At 51.6% G+C, this 25131-nt stretch overlaps 1 protein-coding gene across 3 annotated transcripts in view; it reads left to right on the top strand.

The window, feature by feature from the left end:
- The window catches only part of DLG5 (discs large MAGUK scaffold protein 5), a 108059-nt gene that overhangs the window by 81189 nt on the left and 1739 nt on the right, over positions 1–25131 (top strand). For 2 of the 3 annotated variants that reach the window (XM_010963127.2, XM_010963126.3), the window contains exons 14-31: positions 1232–1324; positions 2811–3830; positions 4597–4720; positions 5061–5205; positions 6547–6659; positions 7056–7145; positions 7429–7579; positions 11263–11425; positions 11550–11683; positions 12376–12522; positions 13869–14052; positions 14561–14709; positions 15585–15755; positions 16624–16820; positions 20970–21113; positions 21363–21490; positions 22762–22871; positions 23592–23701. In XM_010963127.2, the coding sequence (XP_010961429.2) occupies positions 1232–1324; positions 2811–3830; positions 4597–4720; positions 5061–5205; positions 6547–6659; positions 7056–7145; positions 7429–7579; positions 11263–11425; positions 11550–11683; positions 12376–12522; positions 13869–14052; positions 14561–14709; positions 15585–15755; positions 16624–16820; positions 20970–21113; positions 21363–21490; positions 22762–22871; positions 23592–23701 (3373 nt within the window). The remainder of the gene's footprint in view (positions 1–1231; positions 1325–2810; positions 3831–4596; positions 4721–5060; positions 5206–6546; positions 6660–7055; positions 7146–7428; positions 7580–11262; positions 11426–11549; positions 11684–12375; positions 12523–13868; positions 14053–14560; positions 14710–15584; positions 15756–16623; positions 16821–20969; positions 21114–21362; positions 21491–22761; positions 22872–23591; positions 23702–25131) is intronic. The other variant, XM_045522798.2, reaches the window with a different exon arrangement.

Raw genomic sequence — 25131 nt, 5'->3', positions numbered from 1 at the left:
CCACATATGAGCGATCTCATATGGTATTTTTCTTTCTCTTTCTGGCTTACTTCACTTAGAATGACATTCTCCAGGAGCATCCATGTTGCTGCAAATGACATTATGTTGTCTTTTTATGGCTGAGTAGTGTTTCATTGTATAAATATACCACATCTTCTTTATCCAGTCACCTGTTGATGGACATTTAGGCTGTTTCCATGTTTTGGCTATTGTAAATAGTGCTGCTATGAACATTGGGGTGCAGGTGTCATCCTGAAGTAGGGTTCCTTCTGGATACAAGCCCAGGAGTGGGATTCCTGGGTCATACTCTTACCGTAACTATTATATCAAAACTAGGCAGTAGACATTGGTATAGTGTGTGTGTGTATAGTTCTCTGTCATTTTATCATATTTTAGGTTAAAAAAATTAAGACACAGAGCTGTCCACCACTACAGAGATTCCCTTTTGTTACCCTGTTACATTAACACCCACAGCTGCTCTGCACAGCCCACCACCCGCATCATTACCCCTGGTGACTCATGGGTTCTCCAGCTCTATAATTCCGTTATTTGGAGCATATTGTGTAAGGAGAACCTATGGTATGTGCCCATTTGAGATAGCCTTTTTCCCTTGGCATCGTGCTGTGAGCTCCATCGTGTAGTTGGGCGTACCGATGATGCGGTCCTTCTCGATGCTGGGTGGTACTCCATGGTATGGCCCAGTCTTACCATTCACCTGTTGCTTGTACACATTTTAAAAAGGTTGGAAGATGTCTCAGAGATGTGGACAGAGACTCGGGCATGAGGGACTTTGGGAGTCTTTGTGGGCAATAATGATACTTCATGTTGGGCGGTTTGAGCTTGGCCTCCCACAGCATGATCTTGTGTTCAGTCTCCTCCTGCCCCTGGCAGGGGTGCAAGGCTGTTTGTCATCCATTTTGTGGGTGAAGGAGTTCTGTGTTACAGTCAGGCCTAATGCAGCAGGAAGTGGCAGGGCTGGGGTGTCCCCCCACCGGGACCCATGGTGTTCTGGTCCCAGACAGACAAGCCCTTTCCTTGGAGTGATTTTAAGGCTGTGTGTTTCACTTGCCTCAGAAGCCCCTTAACTGGACCCTGAGGGCTTCATTGGGGAGGGGCTTTCTCTCCTTTGCCAACTCCATACAGAACCAGGCCCACTGTCCAACACGGGTCAGCAGCTGGGCAGGAACCCCTGTCCTGGCGGCAGGCCTGACGGGCTCTCTGTTGGCCCTAGATCAATGGCATTGCACTGGACAACAAATCTCTGAACGAGTGTGAATCTCTGCTGCGGAGCTGCCAGGACTCCCTGACCCTCTCCCTTCTGAAGGTAAGGGCCCCGGCTCTGCTCTCACCCTCTGCAGGGCAGGCAGAGCCCCAGCTTCATGTACCTGAGCTGCTTCTCCACATCACTGGGATCCTTGGAAAAAAGGTCTTGATTTACAGATTTAGGGTATGCATGAACCCTGACTGGATCCTGATTTAAAAACAAAAACAAGAAACAGCTATGAAGGACATTTTGGGGACAGCAGGGTACGTTTGGATCTGGACTGGATAATTAGATGCTGTTAGGGGATTGTTACTTTTCCTAGGTATATTGATGTTATTGGGGTTATATAGGAGAATGGCCTCACTTGGGAGAAATACATGCTAAAGCTGTTAGGGGTGAAATGTTGTATTTGTAGCTTATTTTCAAATGTTCTGTGATACAGATTTAGACACTTTGGCAAAATATTGTTGAATCTAAATGAGTTTAAGGGTGTTCATTGTACTTTTCTATCAACTTTTCTATAAGGGTTGGAAAAAAAACAGGCTTATCCACTTCATTAAGAGATTATTTTTAAAAATTACTTTAGTGGGTGGGGGGTATAGTTCAGTGGTGGAGCACATGCCTGGCATGCATGAGGTCCTGGGTTTAATCCCCAGTGCCTCTATTAAGGGGAAAAAAATTACTTTAAAATTAATAGGCTTTTTGGGGAGCAGTTTTAGGTTTACAGAGAAGTTGAGTTAGTACAGAGAGTTCTCATGTGAAGTGCTGCTTTCCCTGTTACTAGCATCTTGCATGAGTTGGGTACATTTGTTGCTATTGATGAGCCAGTATTAATGCATTGGTGTTAACTAAAGTCTGTAGTTGACATGAGGATTCACTCTTGGGGTTGTGCATTCTGCAGATGTAGGCAAATATATAATGACATGTATCCACCATTACAGTATCAATAAAGAATAATTTCACTGCCCTAAAAATCCTCTGGGCTTTAGGTGTTCATCCCTTCTTCTCCCTAACCCCTGGCAACCACTGATCTTTTTTTTACTGTCTCGTAGTTAGCCTTTTCCAGGATGTTGTATAGCTGGACTCGTAAAGTATGTAGCCTTTTTAGATTGGCTTCTTTAACTTATTCACATGCATTTAAGGTTCCTGCATGTCTGTTCATGGCTTATAGGTTGTTTCTTTTTATCGCCGAATAATACTTCATTGTGTGGATGTACTGTATATCTGTCTTTAATAATGAAATTTTTACATTTACGTTTAATAGTTTAAAAAAAATAGGCAGGACACATTGCAGATGATTTCAGAAAGTTCTCAAAGTCAAGGGAATTTTGTGGCTCTCCTGTGGGATCGCAGTGGCCAGGCCTTGAACAAGCCTCATCTGTGGGAGATGTGTGTGTGCCTGTATGTTAGTCCATCTGTCCGACTTTGGGAGGTGTGTGGCCCATTCCTAACCATCACTCTATCTCCAGGGATGTTTTTTGCTGGCACCTCCAAGTCTTGCGGTCTCACCTGCTCTCTTCCTTGCTCCTCTCCAATCCCTACTTAGGTGTTCCCTCAGAGCGCCTCGTGGAGCGGCCAGAACATTTTTGAAAACATCAAGGACTCTGATAAGATGTTGAGTTTCCGAGCCCATGGCCCAGAGGTCCAGGCTCAGAATAAACGGAACTTGATGCAGCACAACAACTCCACGCAGACGGACATCTTCTACTCGGACAGGCTGGAGGACAGGAAGGAGTCGGGCCCCACAGGAGGCAGCAGCTCCTTCCTGCACAAGCCGTTCCCCGGGGGGCCCTTCCCCGTCTCCCCCCAGGCCTGTCCCAGTGCCTCTGAGCGCAGCCTGAGCTCCTTCCGCTCGGACGCTTCAGGGGAGCGTGGCTATGGGCCAGTGGACATGCGTGGCCGGCGGCCGCTGCTGCCCTTTGAGACCGAGGTGGGCCCCTGTGGGGCAGCAGAGGCCCCCGTGGACAAGGCAGACCCTGAGAATGCCAACAGCGGCGGGACCTGGCCTAAGGCCGTGCTCAGCTCCACGGCAGGGCCCGAGAAGCTCTCCGTTTACAAGAAGCCAAAGCAGAGAAAGTCTATCTTTGACCCTAACACTTTCAAACGCCCCCAGACGCCCCCCAAAATAGACTACCTGCTCCCAGGCCCTGGGCCTGCCCACTCCCCACAGCCCTCTAAGAGGGTGGGACCTCTGACACCCCCAAAACCTCCCAGGAGGGGTGACTCCATTAAGTTCCAGCACAGACTGGAAACCAGTTCTGAGTCAGAGGCCACGCTGGTGGGCAGCTCCCCATCCACCAGCCCCCCGAGCAACCTGCCCCCTGACATGGACCCTGGGGAACCCATGCACGCCTCGCCCCCGCGCAAGGCCAGGGTCCGCATTGCTTCCAGCTACTACCCTGAAGGGGACGGGGACTCCTCCTACCTGCCGGCCAAAAAGTCCTGTGACGAGGACCTCACCTCCCAGAAGGTGGACGAGCTGGGGCAGAAGCGCCGCCGGCCAAAATCTGCTCCCAGTTCTCGGCCCCAGCTCACTCCAGTAGTGATTTCTGCTCAGTTCCTGGAGGTAGAGCTCAGTCCTGGGTCGGGTAGGACTGGGTGGAGGCCTGGCAGGGTGGTTGGCAGTGAGACCTCCTGCATGTGCTGGCATCTCTGATCTTGGGCTGAGCCCTGTCTCCTTTGCCTTTGCTCTCTGCCCCTGCCCGGGAGGGAAGGGGAGGGGTGGGAGGTGGATACAGCGGGAAGCAGCCGCCCTTCGGAGATGGGAAAGTGGTATGGGGTGCATGGTGGCGGGAATATCACACCAGAGGAGGAACGCCTTCTTAGGTGTGGGGTTTGATTTGTTTATTCAGCAAGAAGCTTTTGAACTTGTGTGATAAAACCAAATGACAGGGTCCCACCTTGAAGGGTTTAGGGACATGTGATTCTGTTAGCCAGCTTGTTTTTGTGGCTGTTTCTGGAAGGGAGAGATTGGTGTGAGCAGGGGAACAAATCCGTGCTGCTCTCGGCAGACACAGAGCTTCACACAGCTGGGCAGGGTGTGTGGAGTTCTTATGAACATGTGCCTGATGTACACGTGCCCCCCCTTTTACACACAAAATCTGTGTATTTGAAAAAGCAGGGTTTTTCTCTGCAGTTTTCTTCCAAAGTATTTTTCAAGGAAGTTCTTTCCTCGCAGATTTGTAGGGCAACATGAATGAATGAATGACCTGTGATCTCTCCTGGCCTTCACTTCTTCTGTCCGAGTGGGAGGAGCTGGGTCGTAGGGGACAGGTATTGCCTGTAAATACCCGCGTGTTTCCAGCCCCTGCCTCTTGCCTTTGGCCCTGCAGGAGCAGAAGTGTGTCCCAGCCAGTGGAGAACTCTCTCCAGATCTCCAGGAGTGGTCCCCTTACTCGCCAGGGCATTCTAGCCGGCACAGCAACACCCCCTTCTACCCGAGCAGGGCATCTGTAGGTGAGTTGGTGGGGTGGGGCTGGGCTGGGGAGGAGGGTCGACATGGCTCACAGGGCCACCCAGTCCAAGGGAGAGAAGAGGCAGTCACTGCAGGGAGCTACTGTAGGTCCCCAACCCAGAGGTCCAGATATCTAGCAATTGCTGGCCTATTTGGGGTGTTTAGTCTTGTATCAATACATTTTTTAGCTTTTCAGAATACTTTCTCCCCATAGCAGCCCAGGAAATAGGAAGCACTGAAGAGGGTTCTCCTGCTTTACAGATGGAGAAAGTCCAGAAGCTTGCATAGATCTGGGGCTGGCTGGGTGCTTTGGGACAGTTGTCTCACCTGGTCCATTTTTAGGCACTGTTCCCCGGAGTATGACGCCGAGTACCACTGTGAGTTCCATCCTGAGGAACCCCATCTACACTGTGCGCAGCCACAGGGTCGGCCCCTGCAGCTCTCCGCCCGTCCCCAGAGAAGTTGCCCCCCAGGGTTTGCATCCCAGGTATGTGAAGCCATGCCCATGTCCCTGTGCCTCAGCCATCCAAGCCCACCACATAAAGCCACTGTGCATAGAGGTGCTCCCTTGCCTAGCTGGGAAGGGGCTGGGGAGGGCAGCACTGGGACCCCAGGGAAAGTGAACTTTAAGGATGCTCTCTTTGTTCACCAGTGTGGTGCTTGAAAAGGTATTTATAGGAAGGTGGTAGTGATGGCAGCTGATACCTGAGAGCTCACATGCCAGGCGCTGTGCTCAGACCTTTATCAGCATCATCTCACTCCATTGCTGGAGCAACCTCACTGTTACTGTCTCTAGTCTATAGATGAGGAAATGAGCCTTAAAAAAATGTATGGATTGGCTCAAAGTCTTTCATTCAATTCTCTGACAAATTTAGTTGAGCACCTACTACATGCCCTGGACTGTTTTAGTTCTAAGGGGATACAGTCAACTAAATAGACAAACTTTCTCTCATGTGACATTTGTATTCAAGTGTGAGGGCAAAGAAAAAAAAAAAAAAGAAGAAGAAGAAGAATGGTATCAGATGGTGCTCAGTGGCCCTGAAGACCCTAAAATGTCGACAGGCTAGGCTGTGACCTGGAAGAGGGTGGCAAGTTAGATTAGGCAATAGGAGGGCCCCATGCAGGGGATTCTGCCATGAGCAGAAGACCGAGAGGAGGCCAGCTGTACAAGGTTTGGAGTGAAGCCTCCAGGGAGGGAGGGCTGTAAGAGCTGTAGCCCAGGCTTCTTGAGAATGGTGTGGTGGGCTTGAGGGACAGAGGAGGGGAGCTCAGCAAAGAGATGGTGAGTCAGGAGGAAGGCCCAAGTCATAGGGCACAAATCCAGTAGGATCTGTGGCCATGATGCAGAGTTTGAATTTTATTCTGAGTGTAGTGAAGACCACTGGAAGGTTCCAAGCAGGGAAAAGACATAGTCCCACGACACGGCTAGAAGTCATCGTTGGGCCTGACTGCAGGCCAGCCTGACAGGGGTGCTGCTTGGACTCTGCCCTCCAGCTCTCCGGTTTCCTAGGCTCAGTTTCTCGGGGGAGGTGCAGGACCCTCTCTAAGGTCCTCAGTGCTGTCCAGCCCCTCCCTGCCCACCCAGGATTCAGAGCCTCCCTTCTCCCCTGTAGAAAGCCCTTTGTCCCAGTGAGCCTGCTCCTGGCCCAGGAATGAAGTGGATGTGCCACTCCTACTGCTCGCAGGGCCCTTTGAGTGTGGCTGTGGGCAGTCAGTGTCCTTGGCTTCTGGGCCTCCCTGAGCTGGCAGAAGTCCTCAGGGAGGTCTGTCCCTCATGTCCCATCCTGGTCTTCCTCCTGAGCCCCTCACCTGTCTGCTTCTCTCTAAGTGTCCAGCACCAGGGACGCCTGAGCCTGGACCTGAGCCACAGGGCCTGCAGCGACTACTCTGAGATGAGAGCCTCCCACGGATCCAACTCACTGCCCTCCAGCGCCCGCCTTGGTAACTGTGCTGTTATGGGGCACCTGCCGTTCTTCATCTTTACCTGCAGCCTTGTGCCCAGACCCTCTGGTGGCCTGCCACACACCCCTTTCCCCTCCCACGCTGCACTCAGAGTCCTATCCTGTGGCCTTCCTCTGTGTCTCTGTTTGGGGCTAAAAGTGAGACACTGTGAGCCTGTTGTGGAGAAGCCTAGCTCTGCACAGTTTATTCAAATCCTAGGGGTTAATCATGTATTTTTCCTAACTATTCCATGTTGAGGCCCCCCCAGGGATAAAAGGCAGGGCCCACTATGCATTCCGTCGTAATTGTGTGTCTGTCCTGCTGGAGTGGTGGTGAGAGAGTGAGGGGTGCTGCTTGACCACAGGCCTAAAGTTCTGTTTCCTTATGGAACCACAGGGTCTTCCAGCAACTTGCAGTTCAAGGCAGAACGCATTAAAATCCCATCAACGCCAAGATATCCCCGGTCTGTTGTGGGATCTGACAGAGGTGAGAACTTGTCAGAGCTCCCCTCCCCCTGCCGATGCCCTCTGTCCTCAAGGTGGGATGTCTGGGTGCAGCTTACAGCTCCCTCACCATCTCAGCCACAAGTGAATGTTGGAGGGTGCCAGCTTCTGGCCTGGAGACGCAGTGGGTCTCAAGACATGTGGAGCCCAGCACCTGCACTCAGTGCCCTGGCGGTTGCCAAGCGTCTGGGCTGCATCATCTCCTCTGCCTGGGCTGCATGAGAGCGAGGTGCAGGACTGGCTGTGTCACCCACCTCTCTCGGCAGGCTCGCTGTCGCACTCGGAATGCAGCACTCCTCCGCAGTCTCCCCTGAACGCCGATGGCCTGTCCTCTTGTGGCCAGTCTCAGACTTCAGCTTCTACATTGCCCAGAATTGCTGTCAACCCCACGGCCCTCGGGGAGCGGAGGAAGGACAGGTGAGTATGGCCTGCCATCTGTGCCGTGGGCACAGCGGAGGATGTGTGCCCCTGCAGCGGGCGGGCATTGAGTCGAGGGAAGTGGTGGGAGTTGGGGAGTCCGACCGAGTGGACCTCCGGTGAGGCTGCTCTGGTTTGAGTGCCTAGCTTTCCCCGGTGTCTTGCTCCGGCACATCATGAGGAAGTCCTGAGGGCACGTGATGTGGGAGGAGGGGAGCACACAGATGGCCAGGGGAGGAGCGGGGTGAGCTCCTGCCGCTGAGCGCCCACAGGAGGAGGTGGGCTCCGGCAAGTGATGCTGGGGAGGACCTGACAGTGACCGTGACGGAGTGGTGCCCTTCACTGCTTCCTGCTTCCCAGGCCCTTGTACGCACTTTGCACAAAGTAAGTCATGAAATCCTCACATAACCCCACCACCATCATCATCATCATCTTCGTCATTGGCCCCATCTTACAGGAAACTAAAGCCAGAGTTGGAGTGAGTGCTCTGTCCATGGTCGCATGGTTAGCGACTGGCCTACCCCAGTAAGAATCAGAACTCATTCCTATTCTTTGCTTTTTGGCCCCAGGACACAGCTGCATCACCTGCCCGCCCCCCGCCCCCAGGCTTTTTATTGTGAAATGAAATACACACAGAAAAATGTATGCAAAACATACATGCACAGCTTAGTCATTTATTGGTTCATTTTCAAATGCAGGCCAATCTCAGCTGAGATTTTAGGCTGATCTCAGGCTGATGTCAGTCCAGACATGCCCTCTCTACAGGCCGTCCCTCCTTGGACGAGCTCTGCACACACCTCGTCCACCTCTGTTCTTCGAAGTGGGATTTAGCACTTTGTATTTATATTTAAAAGGGTCTGTCTAGATCATAGTGGGAGATCTGAATAAACTCAGACTTACCTTTACTTAATTACTTAGAAGGAATAGATTTGCTCTCCTCCAGTCAGATCCAAAAATTTGAGGAAGAGATACTGCTGGGCAGGCCCTGTCATTAAGGAAGTCTCTTGACTTGACATTCTGAACTTGTAAGACAACAAACCTAGCAGGTATCAGCTGGAGGACAGAGTGTACCTAACCACCAAGGTGCCGGGGCCCCCAGGGGAGTCAGGGGCAGTTCATCTGGATGTGTTCATGCCAGCCTCACCTGCATCGTGTAGACAGGAGCAGCAGCCTGCAGTGAGTTGTGGGTGGGTGCGTGGTTTTGCTGAACCCCAGCTCAGGTCCTTGAGAGAACAAGACCTTCCCCCCAATGAAGTAGGTTCCTTAGAGGCAGAAAGGGCCTTGTCATACGGGGTCAAGCTTCCCCTTAGCTCCCTCCACGGTGCACAGAGAACCAGGAACTACTGATTCCTGGCTTCACAGTGTTTAGGATCTGATTAGAGACATCAAGTTTAACCTGTGTGACCTACCTGAAGAATAGGTTGCTTAATAAAAATAGTCCGTCCTTTCCTGAGTTTAAAGTACACTGTCGTTATAGAAAAGTGGGAAAACTAGAAAAGTAGAAAGGAAGTCACATAATCTCATCAACCAGAGGTTCAGGTGCTGTCATTTAACCTTTTGGGATATATATATGTGTGTGTGTGTGTGTGTGTGTGTGTGTGTGTGTACACAGTTTAAATGCATGCTTATTACTTACATTTTATATACATAGATACTTCCTTAATATATATTTTAAGCTATTTGTAATATTAAGCATACTTTGTGAATCTCTTTAATAAAGCAGCCTTATTGTTCTTAGAAAACTCTTGTACGTAGTATAAAAATTTGAATCATTCAGGTGATTAAAAAGTAAGGATTACCTGAAACCGCATCACCTAGAGATACCATTTTGAACATTTTGATAGGGCCCTCCATAGAAACTTTTTAAAAAAATTTATTCATTACAAATTTTTTTTGGTGGAGGTAGTTAGGTTTATTTACTTATTTTTAGAGGAGGTACTGGGGATTGAACCCAGGACCTCATACATGCTAAGCATGCGCTCTACCACTTGAGCTATACCCTCACCCAGTAGAAACTTCTTTATCCCTGAATAGACACATAAACACGTGTACAAATTTATGTAAATGGAATCGTGCCGACCTGTCTTCTCATGCCACAGTGTGTCCACCGCATCTTTCCATGTCAATAAATCCTGATGTATATCATTCATAAGATATCATATCATTTATGGCTTCTGTTGTGTGGCTGTTACTAGGACTTGGTTCCCTGTTCCTTTGTTGAGGTAAATGGATTGTTTGGAGGTAGAAGAGAGGAAGCGGGTGGGTATTCAGTGAGGAATGAGGGGCCCCAGCCTGGAAGCTAGCTCTGCCTACCCCAGCGAGCTGGCTGGGGGCTCCTCCCCACCTTTTGCCATCCTCCCAGACTGGGGTTGCAAGGGCAGTGTTGGGGTGACTGCTCACTGTGAGTTCTTAAAACTTTAAACAGCCTGGCTCTCTAATTCACATTGAGTCTCAGAAGTAACTGAGGGCACAGGCCAGGGACTGATGTATCTGAGCTGGAGGGTCAAGGGAGGCATTGCAGAGTGTGTGAGTTGGGGGGGTGTTGTGGGGGAGAGGGGAGCACCCTTTGTAGGGTGGGAGGGGGGAGGGGCAAGTCAGGAAGGACTTTCATCTCAGTATCCCCAGAGGATTGGGCCCAGAGACCCGCTGAGCTTGAGACAGCTGTGCCTTGGGTGGTAGGGGTGGGATGGTTGGAGGGCTCCCCTCTGCCTGCCCTACTGTTCACTGTGTGAATCCACACCCACCCATGTGCTCTGCAGGAGGGGAGCCCGAGGAGGTGGTGCTCTGGTGGGTGCCTCCCTTGGCCTTTGGCTGCAGTTTTGTCCTGAGGAGGAGCTCCGGGCAGTGTGAAGCGTGGTCCTGGTGGCTGGGTGTCACTTGGCTGTCTTTCTGTCTCTTGCGTTCCAGGCGTCTGTTGTTTCTTCCTCCTCCGATCGTCCCTCTCCTTTCTAACCTTTCGCACCTTCCAGATGTCTTCACCACCACAGATCCCTCCTGAGACTGCCTGTGGCTGCCAGGCCCAGGTCCTCCTCCCTGAGGAGTCTGAGGTTGGCCGGAGAGGAGGTCCCCACCCCCACCCGTGCCCCTCCCACCCCTCGTTTCCACGGTGTGGTGGGCGGCTCCCCCGGGGCCAGCGAGTGCATGGTGCCACCTTGCTTCCGGCCTCCTTGTTTCCTTTTTAATGTTTCTGGTTTGTAGCAGCTTAATATCATGATCATTTTGCATCACCCTGTGTACTGATAAATATAAAAACTGGTAATTTTATATTGTCCCTTCCTGGGTGAATGCCATCCCAGAAACCATTTTTCCTCCAAGGGTGTATCGAGACCCATTGGAGTTTGTAAATTGAATATTGTGAGGCCGCTCGTCTCCCATTATGGAAATCTGTGTGCCTTTTCCCTGTGTGTGTGTCAGTGTTTATGGTTCACACAGACCCCTCTTTGTATCTTTGGGACTGGGTGCTTCTGTGTCCATCTGGGGGGTCGAGTTTGTATTGCATGAGGTTGTGTATCACTGTCGTACAAAGGTGAGCTTCATCGTGTTCCCATTCAGCTGTCATTGTAGGAGCGTCAGCACTCCCTGGCCCTATCTACGTAGCAGTTGCATGCTTAACTTCAGGTCTTCCCCAAACCTTTTCTTTGGGTCCAAGTCCCTGAAACTGAAACCATTGGCTCTTTTCCAAGGCCCTACGTGGAGGAACCGCGCCATGTGAAGCTGCAAAAGGGCTCGGAGCCCCTGGGCATCTCCATCGTGAGTGGGGAGAAGGGCGGCGTCTACGTCTCCAAGGTGACCGGAGGGAGCATCGCTCACCAGGCTGGCCTTGAGTATGGGGACCAGTTACTTGAGGTAAGTGGGAGCTGCCCTTCTGCTCTGCATCCTTCTCTCCCTCTTCTGCTCTCTTCAGCCCCCAGCTCTGCCCCCATCCCTGCCCCCATCCCTATCGCTGAGCCCACTCTTGGGTGTTTCCTAGTTCAATGGCATAAACCTGCGGAGTGCCACGGAGCAGCAGGCCCGGCTTATCATTGGGCAGCAGTGTGACACCATCACCATCCTGGCCCAGTACAACCCACACATGCACCAGCTCAGCAGCCACTCCCGGTCCAGGTGAGACCCTGAGCCTCCCAGTAGGCGTCTGGGCTGTGGGATAGTGGTGGAGAGATGGGTGCAGCAGGTGAGTGGCTCGCTGTGGGGAGACCTGTGTGCCAGTTGCAAGTTCTGGGGATTCTGCTTCCATAGGAGTTGACCAGTCCTGAGTTTTGGAGAAAGGACATATAAAGGGAGGATTTCTCCTCCTGAAATAGGGTGTGGAAACAGGTAGCTGGGTCCCCCTGTGCAACCGTGTGCATGAGTGTGTGGTAGCCAGGAGCTGAGGCCCACAATGGGATTCTCACACAGAGCGGTCTGGCCGCCTGTCCACGAGCAGACACTGGACACCTGCCTGTATGTGCCTCCATGCTGGGGGTTGCAGAGCAGATGAGGAAAGGGAGACATGCCTTTGCAGTGCAGTGCCTGTGAAGGGAGGGGGTCATGATGCACAAACAGGTAAAAGAACAGTGAATTCACGTGTCCCCAGGCTGACCCCTTTACAGAGAATCCCTGAGTTGAGGACAGGCATGGGGAGAGGTCGGGCAGATCCTGCAGGTGGATGATCCAAGGCACCTATTCTTGTCTGGGCTCAGGGCACAGAGCTGGATGACCTGGTCCTTGTTCACATCCCAGACCTGGTCACCACTGGAGAGTGGGTGACTCCGGGCGGCTCCCTGCCGCTCCTTACTCTTCCTGTCCTCTGTCCCTAGCTCCCACCTGGACCCTGTTGGGACCCACTCCACTCTCCAGGGCAGCGGTGCCACCACCCCGGAGCATCCCTCGGTCATTGACCCACTAATGGAGCAGGACGAGGGCCCTGGCACCCCCCCGGCCAAGCTGAGCACCCCCAGTTCCAGGTCAGCAAATGCACACTGAGAGCCTTCCATCTGTGCACCTCAGCCGAGTGGGGTGGGCTGGGCAGGTCGTTGTCGTGGCCCGAGCTCATTCTGTGAGGGGCATGGGCCCTGACTGCTGGTGCTGCCCGGGTTGTCAAGACTTGGGGTGGGGAGCACAGCAGTCCTTTTTATCTACCTTCTTCCTACACTTTCTTTTTTCTCACTAACTCTCAGCTTTACCTTTTCTCTTCCTTTCCTTTTCTCATTCACTGATTCTGTCTTTAGGCAGAATCCCACAGTCGTCACCTAGCTGGGTCCAGGGCTCTGGCCATCAGTAGCAGTGTCGCCCTCAAGGAGCTCAGGGTTTGAGGGTGGCAGACCAGTGTCCAGGCATGTGCAGTACAGCTGAAGTGCTGGGAGGGGCTTCAGGGGCCCCAGTGGAGCAATCATGAGGGGCATGGCAGGGAGTGGTGACAGCTTGGTCACAGTGTTCAGGATGAGCAGAGGCTCGCCGTGCAAAGGGTGGAGGTGGAGAGAAGTCGGGAGGAGGGATCAGCATTCGTGTGGCAGGAGAAGGCTCAGCAGGAGCTGGAGGGGAGAGGTCCACACTGGCCGGGTTGTGAGGCCATCACTCTGGCATCCTGACGGAGCCCTTTCTCAGGCACAACGTTAATGGACCACTTGTAGAAGTTTGCAGGTTGGGAGCTGGGCCGTCTTGAGGGCTGTCCTACTTGTGACCTTTCACCCAGTGTGGCTGCACTTACCTGCAGCACAGTTTTCATCACCAGCTGGCTCTTCCCCTGAGGTCCCACTCATCGGGTTCCATTGCTATCCCGTCTCCTTCACTCAATCTATTTGCCAGCCTTTTGGTGTCCCTCACTGTGTTTGTGAGGTCCTTAGTGGCAGGGGGCCCCGCTTCATGGTTTAGCATTGCCTGGGTCATAGGAACTGCTCAGTAAAGACTTGTCGGATGAGTTGTGCCCTGGATGGTTGAGCTCGGCTCTGACCGTCTTAGGAGAACGAGGTTAGGAAAACAAGTGCAGTCCAGGTGGGCGAGATGTAGCCCCAGGTGTGCAACGGACAGCTGGGCCGGAAAGCGGGGGCATTGATTTCCTTTCTGTTCCCAACTGGCTTTGTGACCGGGGCTGTGTGTTCGCCTCTGTGGAACCTCAGCGTCCTGCCGATAAGCCAAGTCCCTAGAACTAGCGCCTGTGCCAGCCCACCTCTTAGCACCAGTGGTCCCAAGGCCTTGTGAGGTCCTGCGCAGCAGGCCAGAAACAATTTAGGGCATCACCACTGGGTCGTCTTTTACGTGCCCTCCTTCCTCCCTGTGCACAATTGAAGAACTTCATTTTCCCTCCTGAAAGGATGGTGGGAGATGCCACCAAGAAGACCCCAGAGCCACGAGTGGTCTTCCTCAAGAAGTCCCAGCTGGAGCTTGGAGTGCACTTATGTGGTGGGAACCTGCACGGGGTGTTTGTGGCCGAGGTGGAGGATGACAGTCCCGCCAAGGGCCCCGACGGCCTCGTGCCTGGGGACCTCATCCTCGAGGTGAGTTCTGAGCTGCCAGCAGCAGCCAGGCCGCTCTCTGCTCGCATGTGGGGCTTCCTGTCATCTTGGATGGCCGGGAGGCAGAGGAGCACAGCCTTTTACCTCGAGACCCCTGTCCGTGTTGAATGCCACCCAGACCCTCTGGCCTCTGGAGGGCAGATGCTCTGTTCTTGTCAGCAGCAGGACTCTGATCCGATGGCGAGTGTCAGCTCCCTCTCACTGAGTGTCCTGTTGGATGGGGGAGGTGAATTGTAGGTACTAAAAGATCCAGGTAGCATGAGCAAGGTGAGGTATCGTTTTGTGAACAGCCTTTACTTGCTGGGAGAATAGAGCAGAATTTCTCCTGGGAGAAGCTACCAAGGGCGGAGCAGACACTCGGCAGAGGGCTCAGCCTTAACTTGTGTAGTTGGGGCAGACGGATTCCCCCTTATCTCACGACCAACCTCTCATGGGTGCCCAAGCCTCCCTGGCTTCTGCTCCCTGACCCCAGTCCCCCATCCCTGGGCAGTATGGCGGTCTGGACGTGCGCAGCAAGACAGTGGAGGAGGTGTACGTGGAGATGCTGAAGCCCAAGGATGGTGTCCGCCTCAAGGTGCAGTACCGCCCAGAGGAGTTCACCAAGGTCAAGGGCCTGCCTGGCGACAGCTTCTACATCAGGTACCAGCAGGCAAAGGTGCCGGAGCTTTGGGGCCAGGGAGGGGCCTTTGGTGGAGGGTCTTCTGAGTGAGTGCCCTTGTGTTTCTTGTCCCAGAGAGTGGGGCCATGATGGTCATTACTCAGTCCCCAAACCGCAAGCTCAGGGCAAGGTGCTTGTGACTTAGAGAAACCCTTGAAGGCTCCCAGGGCCAGACGTACTCCCTCTTTAGGGTTCAGAGCCTGGAGAATTTTGAGGCTACGGGGCCCTGTTTTCCTGTGGGTTCTGCTCCTCTCCCAGTCTCCCCCAGGCCAGCTCTGCAGATCCCTCTGCAGTGTGTGTGGATGTCAAGGTGTCCATGGCGTCCTGAAGTACTATACAAAATGTGTGTGGGAGGTGGGCGTCAGGCGTTTTGTAGGAGGGGCTCAGCTTTCTTCATGTCCCCTGAGGCCTGAGGCCACATAAGAAGGAAAAGCACTCATCAACTGTGTACCATGAGGTACTGGTCTCTGTCCCTGGGGACCCCCTCCTCGTTGGGGATGGCGTGTTTCCATTCTGGGGAGTTTCTAAACCGTAGGAACCATCGCCTAGACTCAGGAGAGGCAGGCAAATGGGAAGGGCCCATTTGGAAGTGGAGATACATATCCTTGGTCCTTGGCAAGAAGTCCATTATCTGATGGGAGTGAGGCAGCTGTTGTCCCCAGGGAGCCCTGGTCTCAGGGGAGGAAAGAGAAGTCTCTGTGTCCTGTCCTGTAAAGCCTGGGTTCCCTCCTTTGGGAACCGTCAGGATAGGGAAGAGGCAGGTCCTGATCGTAGTCCAGAGAAAGAACAGGAGAGCCGTCCGAGGAGTGTGGTTGCAAAGGACAGCCTGACCTGTCCTCTCCGTCACCTGGTCCAGGGCCCTGTATGAGCGGCTGGCGGAAGTGGAGCATGAGCTGAGCTTTAAGAAAGACGACATCCTCTACGTTGATGACACCTTGCCCCAGGGCACATTTGGGTCCTGGATGGCCTGGCAGCTGGATGAGAATGCCCAGAAGATCCAGCGCGGGCAGATCCCCAGCAAATATGTGTGAGTGTTCTTGAGTCTGGGCTTGGGGTGGGGCAGTGGCGCCCATGGGGATGTCCCCTGGGTGAGGCCCAGGGCTGCCTGGGGGCTCATCCTGATGCTCGTCTCAGCTTCTGGTTACGTTTTAATCGCTTACCTAATGCAGGTCAGTGCTGTAAATAATTCAGTGCTGTACAGAAGCACAGTGGCAACTTAGGAGAGCACTTTTGTAACAGATCTATTGAGGCTAATTCATATGCCATATGGTTTACCCAAAGTGTACAATTCATTGGTTTCTAGTGTCTTCACAGGTGTGTGCAACCATCACTACAGTCGATTTGAGAACATTTTCATCAGAATGAAGCCCCGTGTTCTTTAGCCTCCCACCCCCCCGGTCTTTCTGTCTGCCCTGCTCCCTCCTCCAGCCCTGGTGACCCCCTATCTTCTTTGTCTCAGTAGAGTTTCCTGTCTGGACTTTCACGTGAATGAAGTCATGTAATATGTGGTCTTCTGTGACTGGCTTCTTTCACTTAGCGTGATTTCTTCAAGGTTCTTCCATGCTGTAGTGCATTTCTGTGCTTTGTTCCTTTTTATGCCAGGAAGCATACTTGTAACGTCACAAGTGAAAGCTGTCTTAGCAGTTCCTTTTGACATTCATCTGAATACAGGCCTTGGCTGGCTCTGAGAGCCTGTCCAGCACTGATGTTTGTGTCGCCCCCACAGCGGTGGTACCAGCGGGTCCTGGGTGGCGTGGGTGGTTAAGTGGCCAGGAAAGCTGCAGAGGGTGTTGGAGGATCCGGGGAGGCCTAGCTCTGGCTCTCACGGGTAGGGCAGGGTGGGCAGGTGCTGGGTCCCAGGCCCTTCCCAGCACGGCTGTACCCTTTGTCCACAGGATGGACCAAGAGTTCTCCCGGAGGCTCAGCATGTCTGAAGTCAAAGATGACAGCAATGCAGCAAAGACGCTCTCGGCGGCTGCGCGCAGATCCTTCTTTCGGAGGAAACATAAGCACAAACGCAGTGGGTCCAAAGATGGGAAGGACCTCCTTGCCCTGGACACCTTCTCCAACGACTCCATTCCACTCTTTGAAGGCAAGTGGCTGAGCTTGCTTCTCCAGCGGGTGCTCAGGATTAGGTTTGCTGTTGACCACAGAAGCCTTACCTTGGTGACTTAAATGAGATAGAGGTTTGCTTTGCTTTCACAGGTAACCAGTCTAGGGTTGGGATGGTGGTGCTACTGTCTTCAGAGTCTACCACCTGTTGAGTGTGGCTTCTGTTCTCAAAGTCTCCGCACAGTCATGGCAGCTCCTGCCAATCACGTCTGTGTTCAGACAGCGGGGAGGAGGATGGGGCAAGGCAAAGGTGTGCTTCTTTAAACAGTTTGTCTGGAAGCACCACCTTGGATCTTCCACTTAGAGCTCTCTGGCCGCTTGCATCTGCAAGGGTGGCTGAAAAGGCAGGGTTTTCACTGGTGCACTGCTGGCTTCAGTAAAGCAGGTTCTTTTAAGAAGCTGCCTAAGTAAAGAAGAAAGGAAGCACTGGTATTGGGTGAGCAAAAAGAGTTTATACTCAATGCATTGCCTCTAGTTTGATTTTGGGTTATTACAGGCTGCTTGGTGGTGACCATGGGCCAACTCTGCAGATCTTTGGCCTCTTCTGGCCTCACTTCTGTGTCCATCCTTACATGAACTTCCCAGGGCCAGTCCTGGAGCTGCATATTAGGGAGTGTCAGACATCCTTTGGCAGATTGCCTTTGTAGAAGGGTACTTTTGTCCTGTAAAGCTGGAGGCTTCTGTGAATGCTGCTCCCAGGGCCCCATGTGTGTCCACTGTCCTAGAAGGTGCACCCTCCCTGGCAGGCAGGGTGTGGAGGTGGCAGTGGACATCAGAAGGTAGGACGCCTGGTTTCATCCTCCCTTCCTTCCTTGTTTATTTTTCAGTTAGGGCCTTAGGCACAGTGAGCTGACTGATGCTGCCCTTGCTCACGGCCCACTGTCACTGTCAGTCAGGACAGGGCTTGGCAAACAGTAGCCTAGGGGCCAAATCTGGCTCACTGCCTATTTTTATACGGCCTTTGAGCTAAAGATGGGTTTTACTTTTTTGTTTTTTTATTTTTTTGTAAATATTTAGTTCTATTAAGACAAAAACTGACAGTGTTGGTATGAAGTTTACATCTAAAGTTTTCACAGAAACTTAACACATACCTAAAAAGGTTTTACGGTGGAGTTCTAGATGCCGGCCTGGGTGATGTCTAGAACTGAGGGGTCTCATGATTTGGGACAGCATTTTGGGGTATTAATTAATTCTTAGGATAAAAAAATACTTTTTTTTTTTTTTTTTTTTGTTTTGCTTTAAAGTGAACCACTGCCACAGTATGAAAATTTGGTCTTCTCCCGAGTCCAGGGCTTTTGAAATCATTCAACTCTTTTTCTTGAGGGGCTGGGTGGTAATTAGGTTTGTTTGTTTGTTTGTTTGTTTAATGGAGGTCCTGGAGGATGAACCTAGGACCTCGAGCATGTTAGGCAGGCACTGTACCAATGAGCTATATACCCTACCCCCGGAGTAATCAAGCATTTTTCTTATTCTGTCTCTCCATCTGTTAGCTTTTGGTTACTCATTTTGTTCTATTCTTTGGGAGGGGCGGGTTACAGCAGACCTCACAATGCGTATCTCTGCCTCACTACTAACATGAGTCATTACTTTGACCCCTTCCCTAATGATTCTAAAACATCAGAGCACTGTGACTCACCTTCTTCCCATCTTTTGTTGTTTTTAATTTTGGGGGAGCTAATTAGGTATTTATTTATTTTGATGGAGGTACTGGGGATTGAACCCAGGACACTGCACGCTAGATGCACACTCTATACCCTCTCCCCCTTCTTCCCATCTTTTTGCATTATTAACATTTTCATTTTACATATATTTAAAATCCAACAGTGTTACTCATTTACATATCAGTTATTCATTTATAGCTACCCTTCCTGTTTTTCATCATTTCTTCCTGCTATTCTGTTTCCTTCTGATTTTGTTTTCTTTCTACTGAACAACTCCCTTCAGCATTTCTTCCTTTTTCTAGCTTGATTGAGATATGTATGATTGACACATAATATCATGTAAGTTTAAGGTGTGCAGTATGATAATTTGATACATGTATATGTTGCAAAAGGTTTACCACAGTAAGGTTAGCTAGCATATCCTTTACCTCATATAATTAACATTTTCTTGTTATGGTGACCTTCAGCATTTCTTGTAATGCAGATTTGTTGGTGACAAATTCTCTGCTTTTGTTGGTCTCTTTTCCCATCATTTTGGAGGTTTTCACTGGATATAGAATTTTAGATTGGTAGAAATTTTATTTATGTGTTTTAAGGACATTTTTTATTGTCCTTTGGCTTTCACTATATGTTTGTGTCCTGGGGTTGCTGTAACAAATGTCATAAGCTTTGTGGCTTAAAACAACGTACATTTATTCTCTCTCAATTCTGGAAGCCAGAAGTCCAAAATCAGTACCATTGGGCCAAATTCAAGCTATTGGCAGGCCCATGCTCCCTTGGAGGCCTTTGGGAGGAATCTTTGCCTTGCCTCTTCCAGCTTCTGGTGCTGCCAGCATTCCTTCACTTGTGGCCACATCACCAACATCTTTGGCTCTCTCTGCTCCATCTTCACATTGCCTTCTCCTCCATGTCTGTCTTAAAACCCTCTCTGTCTCCCATAAGGCTACATGTAATTGCATCTGGGGCCCACCTACACAGCCCACCTCCTCTGAATATCCTTAAGTACGTTTTTGCCATACAGGTTTCTCCCTCTATTCAAAAGTAGAACAATCCTGTGAAACCTTTCGTAAGCCGAAATGGCAGAAGGTGAAAAAGCAATTAGTGTAAGACACATCTTGCTAACAGATGCACACAAACAACGGAGATAAAGTGCAGGTGCTTGCAGACCAAGTCGGCGCCCCGGTAGCTTGGTGCTGGGACGCTGAGTGCAGGTCCTGCGGAAGGGGCCACTCTACTTGAGGTGTGCGCTGTATCTGTTGAGCCTCAGCTCACAGCAAAACGAATGCTGGGCGCTGTTTTAATTTCTGCCTTTTTTTGGAACAGTGAAAATCCTCTTTGGGTTTCTTTCAGTTAACGAAAACAGGTATTAATGTAGGTCTTTCATAAGAGTGGAGGGACACAAAACGAACTTTCAGAAAGTGGGGGATCCCTGTTATCAGGTGATAGTCACAGGTCCCGGGGATTGGGAAGTGAATTGATCTACATGGGGCCCTTGTCAGCCGGCCACACATCATTTCTGCCAAGAAGTCATCTCTCATATTGCTCAGTGCTGAGGTGATGTGTGTCTGACCCTCCCCTCCCCCAGCTGTTTTTAGATTGTCTTTGCCTTTGTGTCTCAGCAGTCATACCATGATGTGCCCATGTGTGGTTTTCTTGGTGCTTATCCTCCTGGGATGTTGGGAGGGGGTGGTTCTTAGCATTTCTTAAATCTGTAGTTTGATGTCTTGGTCAGTTTGGAAAATGCCTCTTGTTTCTTTAAAACTACTTCTGTGCTCCTCTTTCCTCTCCTTCTGGATCTTAGTTCTTTGGCCATGTCCCATATGTCTTCTATACCTTTTTTTAAAGAAGTATTTTCCATCACATTTTTTCTCTCTGTGTATCAGCCTGGATAGCCTGGATATTTTCTACTGGACTTTTTCCTGTTTATTCATCCACTTTCTGTTGTGTCCAATGCATGTTTATTTCAGAAATTACATTTTTTAGTTCTGTAGTTTCTAATTGTTTCTTTTGTGTGGGGGGATGGGTAAAACATCAAACTTATCATTTTAACCATTTAAGTATACAGTTTGGTAGTGTTAAGTAGATTTGCACTGTTGTGCAACAGATCTCTAGAATCTTTTTAATCTTGCAAAACTGAAACTATATCTGCTGAACACTGATTCTCCCTCCCCTCCCCACTCCCTGTGGTTTTGACCACTTTAGATACTTCATTTGAGTGGAATCATACAGAATTTGTCTTTTTGTGATTGACTTACTTTGCTTAGCAGAACATCCTTGAGGCTCACCTGTACTGTAGTGATAGGATTTTGTTGTTTTCTCAGGCTACATAGTATTTTGCTGTGTAGATCTACCACATTTTCTTTATCCATTCAGCTGCAAGGACGGGGAGCAGTGGGTCCCCAGCCCCTCTGCCTTCCCTCCTCTGCTCCCGGCCGATGCCCATGACTCTGCTCTTCTCTCTCCCTCAGATTCGGTGAGCCTTGCCTATCAGCGGGTCCAGAAGGTAGACTGCACCTCCTTGAGGCCTGTCCTGATCCTGGGGCCTTTACTGGATGTGGTGAAGGAAATGCTGGTGAATGAGGCGCCTGGCAAGTTCTGCCGATGCCCCCTTGGTAAGGGGTTGCCCTCATGCCTGCTGGGCTGTGTCTATGTCCACATGTTCCCTGGGGATGGATCCCATGGTGGTTTGGAGCCCTCCTGATTTGGGTCAGGACAACGTGCAGCTCTAGTTCTTTTTCTGGGAGAAAGGGTAGCAGGGCTGGGCTCCTGATTGCTCTTCCACACAGTGTTCTTCCCTGGAATGGGCAGTGACAGCTCACAGAGCCTGGGGCCATCCTGATTCCTGTGTCTGTGCTTTCCAGAGGTGATGAAGGCCTCCCAGCAGGCCATCGAGCGGGGTGTCAAAGACTGCCTGTTTGTTGACTACAAGCGGAGGAGTGGCCATTTCGATGTGACCACAGTGGCTTCCATAAAGGAGATCACAGAAAAGGTACCTGTCGTCTCAGACCGAGGGGTGGGCACCTATTTGAGCCCTGGGCTTGGACCCCGTTTGTGTCTGGGCCCTGTCCCTTTGCACCTCTGCCCTGCGTGTTTCTCAGACCTTGGTGAGCTCAGCTGTGTCCTGTTGGTCCGAGTTAGCCTACTGAGGGCTGGCCCCCGTTGCTTCTGTGTGCTTCCACTTTTCTGAGTAGGAAGCTACTCCCAGGCAAGTGTGTACAAATCACCCTGTGTGTGTGTCCCCTCTCCCTCTCTGAGGGGCTCTGGCGAGAGCTTTGCACTCCAGGAAAGGCCCTTCACAGGGATTTCTACAACAGGGTCCCAGAGTGCATCTGCTGAGCATGTGTGCAGAATTTCACGTGTGCCATACTCTAGGGACAGGGGCATGGCTTCCATCAGGGTAGGAGCTCTTGCTGTGTGCCTTGAGGCTTTTGGGCACAACTGTGGTCCGTTTGCCAGGTAGCGTCCAGGAAAGTGGGCAGCTCTGCCAGGTGTGTTGGAAAGGCAACCTTGGTGAGTCCCAGGGTGTGGGTGCTCCTCCAGCTCCGTCCTTGCTGGGTGGTCAGTTCACCTCACTGGGCTTTGGATTCCTCCTGATACAGGAGGGAGTTGGCTTCTTATAGCTGTCAGTGCAGATGGCCCAGTTGAAGTGGACGAGCTGCTGTCAGGGGTACCCCAGGACGTGAGAAAGCCCGGCAGCGTTTGGGCCCCCTCAGTGGTGCTCTCGGGAGTTTTCTGACTCATGGGCAGTGTGGAGGTGCAGCAGAGCCATGGGCCGCATTTCAGTCACAGCCACGCAAAGACCCACTCTCCTCTCCCCTGCCGTAGCCCCTAGTCAGTCTCCGCCCAGTCTTCTTTTGCCCAGTCTGTCAGAAGTGAGGTTTTGAGGCTGGGCTGGGTAGGGCTTTAGGAAGTTCCTGTATCTGGTTAAAGGCAGGAGGAGGTTTGGAGTTATGTCGTCCAGACCCACCCCGGCCCTGGCTCCCATCCTGACTCCCATCACAGCTGACAGCTTGTGGGGAGAGATTTTTTCCCACATGCGGTTTCCCCACCGTGTATCATGCATGGTCTTCATGAAAGACTGGTTTTGCTGCCTTTTTCGTTGGTAGAACCTTATACATTCACTTACAGAGTAAGGCAGGGCAGTGCAAGGTGAGGGTGGCCCCATCGGTGGCAGAGAAAGGCTGGGTTGTCCAGTGCTCCCACAGCCCGGCTCTCCGCCCATCCTCCTGGGCGGGGTGTTCACTCTCTCCATCCCCCCAGAACCGGCACTGCCTCCTGGACATCGCTCCACATGCCATCGAGCGGCTGCACCACATGCACATCTACCCCATCGTCATCTTCATCCACTACAAGAGCGCCAAACACATCAAGTAGGTGATGGGCTCCTCGTGGGCTCAGCCTGGGGCCTTGCTGTGGGTGGGCTGCTGGCTCACAGCCATGGGGGTGGTGGTGAAAGAAAGAGATGGGCCCATTGGCCTTGAAACTGGCATCTCACGTAGGAATGACCTCCACCTCGAGCCCCCACACGTCAAATCAGGCATGTTAACCCCGCACAGCCCCCCCCCCCCCCCGCTCTTCGTGCCGTTTGGGTGCTGCCATGGCTCCTGGAGTATGTCCAGCCTTGTCTGCATAGCTCCCTTTCTGACCCTCATGCCCCTTTCCCCTGCCTCTCCGCTTGGTGCTCATAGCAGCACAGGAGTTGGGTGGCCTGGCCCAGGTCCGGCTCGGCCAGGAGCTGGTTTGTGCTGTGGATGGGCCTTTGCTCTTGCTGAGCTTCAATTTCTGTGCTGGTTGGGCTAGCGGTCTGCCAAGCCCTCCCTGCCTCCACCAGTTTGCCTTTCTGTGCTTCCAAGTTTCTGGTACCTGCCCTCGGGGGCCAGCTGGGGTATCTGGTCTTTGTGTACACACGCTGGGGCGCCTGCCTTCCCCCTCTCTGCCCAGAGCTCCCCGTGGGGCTTGCCGGTTGTTGCTGTGCTTTACGGTGGGGGGTTCATGGGAGCTCTGTGGTGAGTGATCCCTGTTACTCTGGACAAAGAGGAGGGCCTGGGGCAGGCCAGATGCTCAGCCTGGTTCCCCGGCTATTCCGACAGGGAGCAGAGGGACCCCATCTACCTGAAGGACAAGGTGACTCAGAGGCATTCCAAAGAGCAGTTTGAGACGGCTCAGAAGATTGAACAGGAGTACGGCAGGTACTTCACAGGTAGGTCTAGAGAGAGAGGAGTGAGGACAGACACAGGCTTCCCAAGGATGTCCTTCTTAGAAGTGGGGAGAGCCCACACTAAGTGGGGTTCTGGTGGATGCCATTGTAGTGAGCACTTTTGTTACAGATGATCAGATTGCAGGCACAGGGCAACATCAGGAACTTGCAGGTCACTAGTTCTGGCTTGGGTCATGGTCTGCCCTTGGGTAGTGGCTGCACAGTCGCTATAGAGCATAGCTCCAGCGTTCCACAGGCGAGTAGCACAGTGGTGGTGGCTCTGTCTGTCCCTAGCACCCTGCAGGGCAGGCTGGGTTTTCCGTGAAGTTCTCTGGTCCTTGAAACAGGAAACCAGAAGCAGCATGGCTCCAATTTACCAATTGCCATTTTACTTGGTGGCTTTCAACTTCTTCCATAAAATCAGTCATCTTTGTGGGTAGGGAGGAGTGGGACATAATAACGTTGTGGTCACAGAGGTAGAGACAGTGGTTTTAATTAACTTACAGAGAGTGTTGTGATCTCGTTTGGCACTTCGCATGCAACATTTGGTCTCAAAAACCAGCCTTGGTGCTTCTTTCAATGTATGTGCATGTGTGTGTGTTTGTTTTAATTTCCAATCGACTACGGACCAATATTTCAGTCAAATACATTGACAATTACTAGAGAAATGAAAATTTAAAACTCCAAAACTTACAAAATACAAGCATTGACTTTTTAGTAGTTTCAACAGATCTAAAATTACTCCGGCACATTTCCATAGCCATTTCTAAACTTGCGCTGTCAGTTTCTATGGCAAGCAGCTGGGGCTTGGCATTCTTCCATGGGGCACACAGACAGCCCTGGTCTAGTGTCTGCCGAGCCGTGGTGTTGAAAGCCTGCAGACCAGGCTTGAGCCAGAGCTGGAGACATGTCGTCATCTTTGCTGGGAATCTTCTCTGGGCCACGGGATGCCCGGCTCCTGCAACCCAACCTTGTTTCCTGTAGAATCCTGCTGCCATTTGGACCATCACAACACATCTCAAACTGCTTTCCGATGTGCTGGGACTCCCCATTGCAAGACTAGGCAAACCAACCCGGGGCATTATTGCAGTGAGGCTGGCAGTTCATACATGTGGTCAAATCCTGGTCACCCCTGCGACAGGGGCCAGGGCAGCCTGGCAAAATTGGACACTGGCCTTCATTTGAGCCCAAATTTTTAACATCCTATGGAACCGTTGGCAAGAGGGATAGCTGAAAAGCTGAAGTGATTTGCACCCAACTCTGTTTTCTTTGTCTTCCCCAATTTCTCGCTGGTGGAAGAGTATGAGGCGGGAGTGGGACAGCAGGGCCACGTAGCTCAAGACAGGCAGAACACCAGGAAGAGTAAAACGTGTTTATTTGCCTCAAATCTGAGGTTTTCCTCTGAGCCAATGACATGTTTGTCTGGGGGCTCT

Source organism: Camelus bactrianus, chromosome 11, assembly GCF_048773025.1.
Source record: "Camelus bactrianus isolate YW-2024 breed Bactrian camel chromosome 11, ASM4877302v1, whole genome shotgun sequence".
Classification (NCBI taxonomy): Eukaryota; Metazoa; Chordata; class Mammalia; order Artiodactyla; family Camelidae; genus Camelus; species Camelus bactrianus.
Note: the sequence above shows the minus strand (reverse complement) of the source record. Positions and strands in the feature narration are given on the sequence as shown.